Source organism: Triticum aestivum, chromosome 2B (assembly GCF_018294505.1).
Source record: "Triticum aestivum cultivar Chinese Spring chromosome 2B, IWGSC CS RefSeq v2.1, whole genome shotgun sequence".
NCBI classification, from domain to species: domain Eukaryota; kingdom Viridiplantae; phylum Streptophyta; class Magnoliopsida; order Poales; family Poaceae; genus Triticum; species Triticum aestivum.
In genome coordinates, this window is record NC_057798.1 from 5,050,349 (window position 1) to 5,061,140 (window position 10,792).

At 41.0% G+C, this 10,792-nt stretch overlaps 1 protein-coding gene across 1 annotated transcript; it reads left to right on the top strand.

Moving 5' to 3' along the window:
- The first annotated feature begins 7,838 nt into the window (after positions 1-7,838).
- LOC123039838 (zealexin A1 synthase) lies at positions 7,839-9,953 on the top strand. Its single transcript, XM_044462842.1, has 2 exons — positions 7,839-8,807; positions 9,074-9,953. The coding sequence occupies exons 1-2, from the start codon at positions 7,887-7,889 to the stop codon at positions 9,704-9,706; spliced, it is 1,554 nt and encodes a 517-aa protein (XP_044318777.1). The 5' UTR covers positions 7,839-7,886; the 3' UTR covers positions 9,707-9,953.
- The last annotated feature ends 839 nt before the right edge of the window (positions 9,954-10,792 follow it).

The following is a 10,792-nucleotide window of genomic DNA, read 5'->3' on the forward strand; positions in this document are numbered from 1 at the left end:
TTCAGCTGGAAGCGGGTCAAATTTGAACTGCAGCTGCCTCATAGTTTGCTATTTATTTTTTCCAAAAATCATTTCTAGGTACATAAGTATCTATTTAATCAGAGAAACATCAAAAAATTTCCAAGATTCAACCACTAGCTAGGAACGGCAAGCCGCCGTTTTGACCGCATTTTGAAACGGGCATAAAAAATTCAAAAAAATCAAAAAATTGGAAAACCTTCGCATTGTGTCATTATATGTGACCAAGTTTCCAGGAAAAATAATAAACTTGTAATACGGTAATTATTTTAAAAAAGTGTTCTCAGAAATGAGCTATCAAGTGTGAAGATTCATGGCTTTCAAGCCACATGATCAATCTCATGGCCACATTCATGGCATAGTTTGTTCAAATGATCTCATATTATGCACAAGGGTGCATATTGGAATGGCAAACAATGTTGCCTAAGGAAGTTTTCATTTTCTTTGGACGAAAAAACCATTTTCCATTTTCTGAGTGCCTGAAATGAGTTTTTTTGTGAAGGACCTACCATATATTTGTTGCAAAATTGTACCAAATCATTTTTATAAAATATTAGGACATATTTAATGCACAATTGACAAAATGGTTGGGTGCCAAAAGTTTTGATCCACCTCTGGTGAAAAAGACAAATTCCCGCCGATTCAGTTGGAAGCGGGTCAAATTTGAACTGCAGCTGCCTCATAGTTTGCTATTTATTTTTTCCAAAAATCATTTCTAGGTAAATAAGTATCTATTTAATCAGAAATACATGGTTTGATGGCGAGACATCGAGGTTTGGACGGTGGCCGAGGGCCCCAACTCTAGAGCGCGTAAGCTCGCATGCCCGCCTCGTGGTCACCACGTGACCGTGGCGTTGCCATGTGTTCTGGGCGACCTAGGCATGTCTAGTGGGTTGGGCACTCCCCAGGTAGGTGCTAGGAAGAAAATCACAACATAAGATTCTCACGAGGAGACCGATCGATGCTCAAACATGAATAAGCAGCCAAGTGTTTGATTTGCGGTACGGGAAATGCACATGGCTAATGGGCGTGAGTTTTGGCTGAGGACGATCAGTTACTAAGAATACCGTCTTCACAAATTTTCACCTCAAAAGGAGGAGCCTAGGTGGTACTTGCTTTACAAAGTACCACACTGGACATAAATACGAATGTTGAAGCTGGGCTCAAAATAATGAATGGATTGAGTTGGCATTTGGTGGAGGATGGTTATTTGGGCATAGGAAATCACTGTAGAAAATGGATACCATTTGGACATGACAAAGTGGTACTTCCTTCACAAACTATTGTTCTGAACAGAATAGGAAAATGAATATTTTTGAACTAGGAAAGGAAGATTTTTACATATTTGACGAAGATATGCCCAAAGAATTTATGAGATTTTTTTGGGAATTTTGGGAATGACAGAAATATAGGTTGCTTCACAACCTAGGGCAAAAACTGCCACATGGACATGACACATAGGCAAAACTGATGAGATAGCGCCTAGTCATCGCAACCCGCCACAATTTACAAGGCTATGACCATCTATATTGGTCGTTAACAATTAGAAATAAGGCAGCAGACTAGCGCTGTTTGCTTTATGACCATTTCATGTAAGGAAATTATGACCTTTCTGACCAAAATGGTCGCAATGGTTTAGGGTTTGGAGCCCCCCAGATAGCTTTTGACCAATTGGTCTAAAATGGTCATAAATTTATGACCAATTCTTCGAGGGTCACTGACAGAAGGTCATAAGTTGACATATTTCTTGTAGTGCGCCCCCGACCCCGGCCTCGACGCCGCCCTCCGCCGCGCGCCCGAGCCGTAACCCTGACCTCGATGCCGCCTGCCCCTCCCTCGTCATAGGCACCCAAGGTGAGCACGCCTGCTCCTCCCTCTTTCCTACCTCTGCCTAGGGTTTCTTCATATTTTAGTTGCATCAAATTAGTAAGGGTTCATGTAAGGGTGGAAACTAATCGGATGCGGATGCGGCTCAAATTAGTTAGGGTTCATGTAAGGGTGGAAACGAATCAAATTTCTAATATGAATCATAAAACGAGTAAAATTTGACCACTTATTTCAAATTAGTTAGGGTTCATGTAAGGGTGGACGCATGAGATGATTTACTTTTGCTTATTGAATGCATGCTAATTTGAGTCCTATAAGATATTTTGAAATGTAAATCTTGTGTTGCTTAAATAGGAGATGTGCTTGCCCAAGTGGCTGGTCATGTTTGCAGGTTACACCTCCGAGTGGCCTATGTTTTGCCGGAGTGTTGATTCATTTCCGTTCTGGCAAATTTCAGGCGCTCGATATGTCCTATTTTAAAAAAGGTCATGCCGGATTTTTTCGTGAATTTTGGTATGACTTGTGCCAGAATATGTAGGAAATATCGAGTGCCCCGGATTTGTGTGTTGAGTATTCTGGTAGTTGTCTTCGATCGATTTTCAATTAATGTTTCAACTATGAACATAGGAAAGGTTTGACGATGAAAAGGATTTCGGTATTTGCAAATACTGCGAAGTCGAGCGCGGCCTGTGTGACGGAATCTTCCTAGATGATGATAGGCGCTTCAACATCAAGTTGGACGAGATCTTCGAAGTGGATACAGTAAGTCACAACGACAACTCTTTTTTGGTAATTAAGCATGACATCTGCTTCATTTGCTTCAACTTATAATTTTTTTTACTATTCTACTAGCGTATCCCCTGCCATGCAAGAGTTTTTGTATTGGATAAGATAGGTTTCGGTCGTACTATGGGGGTAAAGAAAGTTTACTTGAAGACCGAGCATGGTTATATTTTCCACGCAAAATTATACAACACAGACGACTAACCCTATTTTGGATGCAAAACATGGCGAGCACTATGCAGGACTTATGCATTTGAGCCTGATATGGTTATCACCTTTGATATTCGTCCAGAAGATGATATTGAAGGTAATACCGACATCTGGGTTGATGTGCAGACGCCTCCAGTTATACCATTATGTGAGTTTCTCAACCATATTTATGTATTTGATATTGTTTATTCAAAAATAGTTGACAACTAATTTCTATTGTCAGCTTATTTCTGTTCAAGCAAACATGTCCAGCGCTTGATAGACAGGACCTACTACTGTCCCGGGGCTGAATTAAACTGCGAGGAGCTAAGTCATTATGTTTCATGGCTTGCAGATCTTGATACTGTCAAGACAAATTTTCTTCCTGCACTTAGAAATGTTAGTACCGAAAATGTGCGACCAATAGTGTTCGTAATGAACTACGGTCACATATATTTTGGAAATATGGTAAGATTTTTACTATTTATCCTCAGTGCATCTTTTCCATACATTATTTTTAAGCTAAACTTTGCTAAGTATGTTACCATACGATGTTCTTCAACAGGGACTCCCGATGAATGTTGTGCTTCATGGGATCGAGACTAAAGGTACCATGAGTATTGTTAGCTTACGACCAAGATATCCTACAATGCACTATAGTGCATTCAGGATTAGTGACGAATTCTTAATAGTGAAAGACAGGACCAAATGTGTGATGAAGGAGCGCAGAGAAGTACTAGGGGGCAGCAATCATAAGTGCATCCCACGATTAGGAGACAGGTTCATCTGCATGCTCCAACTTGATGAAGGAGGAGAGCTACACATGTTTTATGTTATTTCACCTGAGAGAGAGCAGCAGGAGTGATTAGCTAGCTAGAAATGAGTTTGAAGATGATGATGTGCTACACTATGACTATGATGATTAAATAGCTAGTGTTGGTGGTAATGACTATGATGATTATTATTAGCTAGTGTTAATGGTGATTAGATAGCTACCACATCTAGTGTTGGTGGTGATTAGCTAGCTAAAATGAGTATGGAGAGTATTATGTGCTACACTATGAATATGGTGATTACACTACTAGGAAAACGGCTATATATGAAATGGACACTAATAGCGCACCACATGTATGGTGCGTCACTGCTATATACTAATGCCGCACCATATATAGGTATGCCATTAAAATCCAAATACTAATGGCGCACAACATACACGGTGCGCCACTAGTAACAATTTTTTTTCAAAACTAGTAATGGCACACCAGGGGATAGTGCGCCATTACTAGTTTAACTAGTAATGGCTCACCACACACTCAATGTGCCACTACTAACAAATATTTTTTTTTTCGAAGTTAGTAATGGCGCACCGTGGGTGTGGTGGGCCATTACTAGTTTTAACTAGTAATGGAAACCCCGTTAAACATTTTCAAAACCCTCAAAAACCTAACAGACAAAAAGATACGGGGCTTTATAGATCTGGAGGCAAATAAATTCAAACAATTTCAAACTTACTAGTGGCGCACCGTTTGCTAGGTGCGCCACTAGTAACAGAAAAAAAAAATTAGTTTCGAATTTTTTTTGGATTTTTCTTAAAATATGATATGTAATATGAACGGAAGTTTGAAATATTTTTTTTCAAAATTTCATCATACTCATGAACATGAACAAAGTCCTAAAAATCAACAAGGTTTAATAGGATTGATATGCTATATATATATATATCAACAAGTGCCGTTTAAATGTGCTGGTGCTGGGTTGGATTTAACTCTAAAGTTAAGCGTGCTTGGGCTGGAGTAGTGTGTGGATGGGTGACCTTTCGTGAAGTTTGACCACGGAGTGCGATTTGACTTGAGATTAAGCCATAATGACATGAGATTTTACCAAGTCAGATAGTAATGGCGCACCTCTAGGCGTACTAATGGCGCACTGGTATACTAATGGCGCACCAGTGGTGCGTCATTAGTAAAAGATTCTAATGGCGTGATGCTAGTAGCGCACCTGTAATGCAGCATTAATAGGCAAAACAGGTGCGCCACTAGCAGGCCTTTTCCTAGTAGTGTTAAATAAATACTGTTAGTGGTAATGACTAAGATGATGATTAAATAGCTTGTGCTGCCGGATTAGATTCAAGTGGAGGCAACATGTGGTGCACATCGAAAATACTACTAGTCCAAACTAGATCAAGTTTGGATTAGTAGTATACTTTTGACATGCACCACATATTGCTTCCACTTGAACCTAATCCACCTTTATTTGACACACTGTTATGGACATAATGATATAAACCTCATAATTGGTATTGTACCAAAATTTGTATAATGGCGTATAAATACATTAAAAATAAAAAAATAAAAAAAGAATACTAGTAGTGATAAATAGTAAACACGCTGCAATTAGCTAGATTAGCAGCAGCGTGGGATAGAAGAAGCGCTGGCGCTATGTGTCTTAGCAGTAGCACGTGTCACACGCGCTACTACTAAGTAATAGTTGTAGCGCCTTATTAGTAGCGCGGCAGCACACCCTACTAGTGGGCTTTAAACCCGCGCTACTACTAGGGTTTTCCCTAGTAGTGTCCAGGTGGAATCCTAATAGGATTAGGACTATTCTATAACAAGTGCAATCCTAGTCGGCCCTCTTAAGGGAAAACTCCTTATGTCTTTCTTCGTAAACCGGCCCACCATAGCACGAGCCGGCCTTCTAGGCCTTGGGCCTTCTCATCCGCCCACTGGGTCACTAGTGATTCACAATGTTCTGGCGGGTTTCCCGTAAACCGCCAAGTCCGGGCGGGTCGCCAGTGAGTCGCCAAGCTCTAACTGGGTGATACATCCGGCGGGTTACACCAAGCTCTAACTAGGAATGGAAAGATGGTTGTGGGAGAGGCGGCTCCACAAGAATGGCAGGCGGCCATCTGATGGGAAATCAAGAAGGCAAGACGAGGTGGGAGGGCATGACACACGATCAACTCCATTAATGGATAGTACGGTGGGTTTCTATGCCTAGGGACTGGTATGGGCGGCATCACCATTATGCAGAAGGAAAAAAAGATGGGGACTAGGGATGAACAAGTTGAAAGTTCAGTTGCGCCATAACGGTTGGATAGCCTGCAACTTCTCGAAAATTTGAAGGAAGCCTCCACAATTTAAATATGGATAATGCTACAACCAAATAATTTACAAGGTTTTTTTTGCTCATAGTTTGTCCAAACAAAAACCTACCAAAATATCAAAATTGTTTGGCCAAATAAGTTGAAAAATTCCTACTTTGTTCACTCAATTATCTAAAATTACTGGAACTTTAATATATTTTTTTGGTTAAATACTTAAATATAGAAAATGAATACGTAGATAGGCCAAATGGATCAATTTCTAAACAAGTAATTTTTTTCACCTTCGAGGAATTATATGAGATTAATGTCAACATTATATATACCCATAATATGATCCATGCCAACATATATTAATTTCCATACTTCTTTTGGATTTTTATTTAATTTTGAACTCAAGTTTGTAAAATGTGTCATTATTTTCATGTTGAACAACCATCCCTACAAACAATGCCATACTATTTCATCATCAAATAGAAGGACACTTAAGATATACAGGAATCCATATAATATAGACAATGCAAATTCTGTTCAAACTTTAATTTAATTTTTTCATCATGTGGTATTTTCATTTTGTGTACTATTGATGTTAACAAGGTATTCCCGCCGTCCTTTAAAAAGTGTACTTCCAACTTTGTTGGAGGGTCAAACTATCTCAAAGTTTGACTGAGTTTATGCAAAAATATATCAATGTTTGTGAAACCAAATAGGTATATGATGAAAATATATTTTATTATGAATCTAATGCTACTAATTTGATGATATAAATGTTGGTGTATTATTGTATAAATACGGTCAAACATAAAAATGTTTGACTTTCCAATAATGTTGGAAGTACACTCTTCAAAGGATGGAGGGAGTATATAGTTTGTCCCTGATGCACAAGGGGTTGGTTGCAAGCAGTAAATTTTCCATCGGTTGAAGAAGCTAAGATAATCAATCTGTAAATCACGGGACAGAAAACAATGATAAGTCCTTCACAAAACTAAGAAACTTTACTTGTGTCCTGGACAGGTCTAGACAGGATCAATATCATTATACTCAGAAATTATTATAGCTAAAAAAATGGTATTTCCATATATTATAGGCTATTAATAGTATTTTCTACAGCTATGTGTTTCACTTTTCACCTTTCTTTGTTCTTCGTTTTCCAGCAGTTGCTCTCGTAGGGCAACCAATTAATCCACGCTTCCTTCAACCTTAACATCAATTATATGCTTTGGACTGCAGTAGTACTTAGCATATGAAAAGAGGGTCAATCTTATCGTTCTGCAGTTGTTTGATGTGTGCTATTTATCGCCAATAATTGTGCTTATAAATAAAGCAACCACAAAGTCCTCGTCGTCCCAATCAAGCCAACTTATTATAACCTCCTCCCTGATGTCAGTCTCGGCCACATAATGACATACAGACAACACAACCAGTGACCCGGGGCAGGCCATTGCATATGATAGCTAGGGGGTGGACCCACCGAAAAAAATAGTACAGGTATAGCGTGCTGAGAATTTTTCTCAATCAATAAATCAGTGCATAATTTCTCACTAATAGCAAGTTATAGCGTGATATAGCGCGCTAAAAGTATATTCTAAGGCTGGTGTTAATTTTGTTATAGCGCCCTTTTTTTAAAGAAGATTTCACTACAATATCTTCCCTTCGTTCGTAATATAAGAGCCTTTTTGAACCCGCCGTTCAAAAGGCGGGTTCAAAAAGGCTCTTATATTATGGGACGGAGGGAGTAGAATATACTGCTACCCCTGCTTTGTATTACAAAGCAAACATCAAATACAACCAATGATTGGTGTTCGTTAGAATATACTGCTAGTAGGTGGAGTAAATGAAGATAATATTATAGACTACATATGAATATGATTGCCTAAACCTCAAGACCGTCAATGGCTAACAGTATACATATGTCGATGGAGGGGGAGGAAGAATAGAAGATGATATTATCACCTCTAGGCTTGCCATGCTGCCTGCCATGGAAGGGTGGCTACGCTTGTGCTTGGTAGCCCTATTTACCCTACTAGCGATTTTGCTCCTCAACCTGATCATTGGTGGAAAGTGCAGACCGGCTGCCAAGAAACAATTGCCTCCTGGGCCATGGACCCTCCCCATCATCGGCAGCCTCCACCACGTCGCCAGCGTCCTCCCCCACCGCACGATGATGGAGCTATCTCGCCGACACGGGCCGCTGATGCTTCTCAGGCTAGGCGAGGTCCCCACCGTGATCGTCTCCACCGCCGAGGCCGCCGCACTTGTTATGAAGATCAACGCCCTCGCGTTCGCGGGCCGACCGCAGAGCACGACGTTGGACATCTTCAGCTGCGGCGGCAAGGGGATCGCCTTAGCACCCTATGGTGACCACTGGCGCCAGATGCTCAAGGTCTCCATCGTGGAGCTTCTCAGTTCTAGGCAGGTGAAGCGCCTCGAGGGCATCAGGTCCGAGGAGGTGGGCAACCTCGTCCGTTCCATCGCCGCCGCCGCCTCGAGTGGTGCCACCATCAACCTAAGCGAGAAGATGACGGCGCTCAGCAACCACGTCGTCACGCGGGCGGTTTTCGGTGGCAAGTTCTCTCAGCAGGAGGAGTACCTCCGGGAGATGGCCAAGGTGTTTGTCATGATGGGCGGCTTCTATCTCGTCGACCTTTTCCCTTCGTCGCGGTTGGTGCGGTGGTTGAGCAATGGTGAGCGTGACATGAAGAATAGCTGTGGCCGCATGCACCACATCATCTGTGACATCATAAAGGAGCGCAAGACCACGCGAGCTGCCGGCGTCGGCCCCGACGACGGCGACGACGAGGACCTGCTGGACGTGCTGCTCAGGCTGCAGAAAGACGGCTCGCTGGAATTCCCTCTAACCACAGAGTGTATAAGTACCGTCTTGTTGGTGAGTACTATTTCTCATGATTTCAAGTAACTACTGAACTTTTTATCGTCCAACTGATAAAGTCAGTCAGTAGCTATTTGTATTTGTGGAACCATGAATGAATTAGGACATATCGCAGTACACATGTTGTTCTTCACAAAAGAAAATCAACATGATTAACTCATATATACATTTATTTAGTTGCATCTTTTAATCATTAATATGCGTGTAGATCCTTCGTACATAGTTTGATGTATGATCGTGCTTTTCACGACCGTCGTTTGCAGGACATATTTGCAGGTGGCACGGAAACAACAGGAAGCGTCTTGGCGTGGGCCATGTCGGAGCTTGTGCGACATCCAGAAATTATGGCTAAGGCACAACAAGAAGTACGGGAGGTTCTAGGTGTAGACAGAGCTGTCATTACTAACAGTGATCTCAATAAACTCCGCTACACAGAGATGGTCATCAAGGAGGCCCTTAGGTTGCATCCGCCCGCTCCTCTGATTCCACGCGCGGCTAGAGAGGATTGTACAGTAATGGGTTATGACATACCTAAGGGCACCAATGTTTACATTAATGTCCTCGCAATTTGTCAAGATCCTGAATACTGGAGCAGTCCTGCAGAGTTTAAGCCAGAGAGGTTTGAGAACAACACAGTGAATTACAATGGAACATACTTCGAATTCATTCCCTTCGGGGCTGGGCGACGGCAATGCCCCGGGACTCAGTTTGGCACATCGCTCGTGGAGATGGTGTTAACAAACATTCTGTATCACTTCGACTGGAAGCTTCTTGATGGGGCTAGCCTCACTTCATTTGACATGTCCGAGAAATTTGGGCTTACACTACATAGAAGGAATGACCTGAAACTCAGAGCTACTACACGTGTGTTATCCAAAGCTACGCCATTGGAGTGATGTACGAAGCTTGCATGTTCGCCTATTACCTGCACTTTCAGCACATGTCAATGGTGTCACTATTGCAGTGTATGCTTGTACCTTTATGCAATAGAATAAGATGAGCTCATTGCAAACATTATGTTATTGTATCAACAAGAACATTGTTGTGTTGTGTTACTATCCTTATCATTGTACTGTATCATGTAGAACATGGTTGTATTAGTTCTCTATATTTTATGAACTTTGGTTTAACACATCTACTATTTTTATTTAACTACTATGTGATTCGTTTGGAATGGATTTATTTTCATATGATTTGTAGTCTCCTCTATGCATTGCATTAGTCCCTGAGGGTTAATAGGATTGACATCTTACTATTGTCAGGAAAACAACAAGTGTAGACTTGGAAACGAGGGAGAATAGAACCCGGAAGTTAAGCGTGCTCAGGCTGGGGGAGTGGGAGGATGGGTGACCGCTCGGGAAGTTAGATAATTTGGAATGATGAGGGTGACTAGAGATTAGAGGATAAATTAAGCAGTGATGAGGGGTGCTGATTAGAGATTAGAGGTTAAAATAATTCAGAAATTTGAAAATAAAAAAATTGAAAAAAAATAAAAAAAAATTCAAAAAAAAATCATAAAGACTAAAGGTGGAGCTCCACGTGGCCGCGGCCTTTAGTCCCGGTTCTGGATTTAACCGGGAGGCATTAGACTAAAGGCCCTTACCAACCGGGACAATAGGCCCTTTTTCTACTAGTGTTGGTTGGTTCATGTTAATAAGAGAAAGTTGTTAGCTGCCACAACAATAACATAGTGGAGGCTTTATATTCATCTATTTTATTATGAGGGAACTAATTTAAGTTGTCTGTAGCTACCTACCTAGGTGGGGGCAAATTTGTGGGCTAATGGACTAAATTTAGCTCATATTGCTGCCGGCCATCATTTGAATTGCAGTCACCTAACTAATACAATTTTTCTAAAAAATAATAAAATAAATATTTAACATATGGTTTCACTCTTAATCAAGTTGGTATCATATACAACAGAAGACAACAACAAAAGATAAATTAGGAAAGGGTTCCAAGACTTGGTATGATACAGTAGC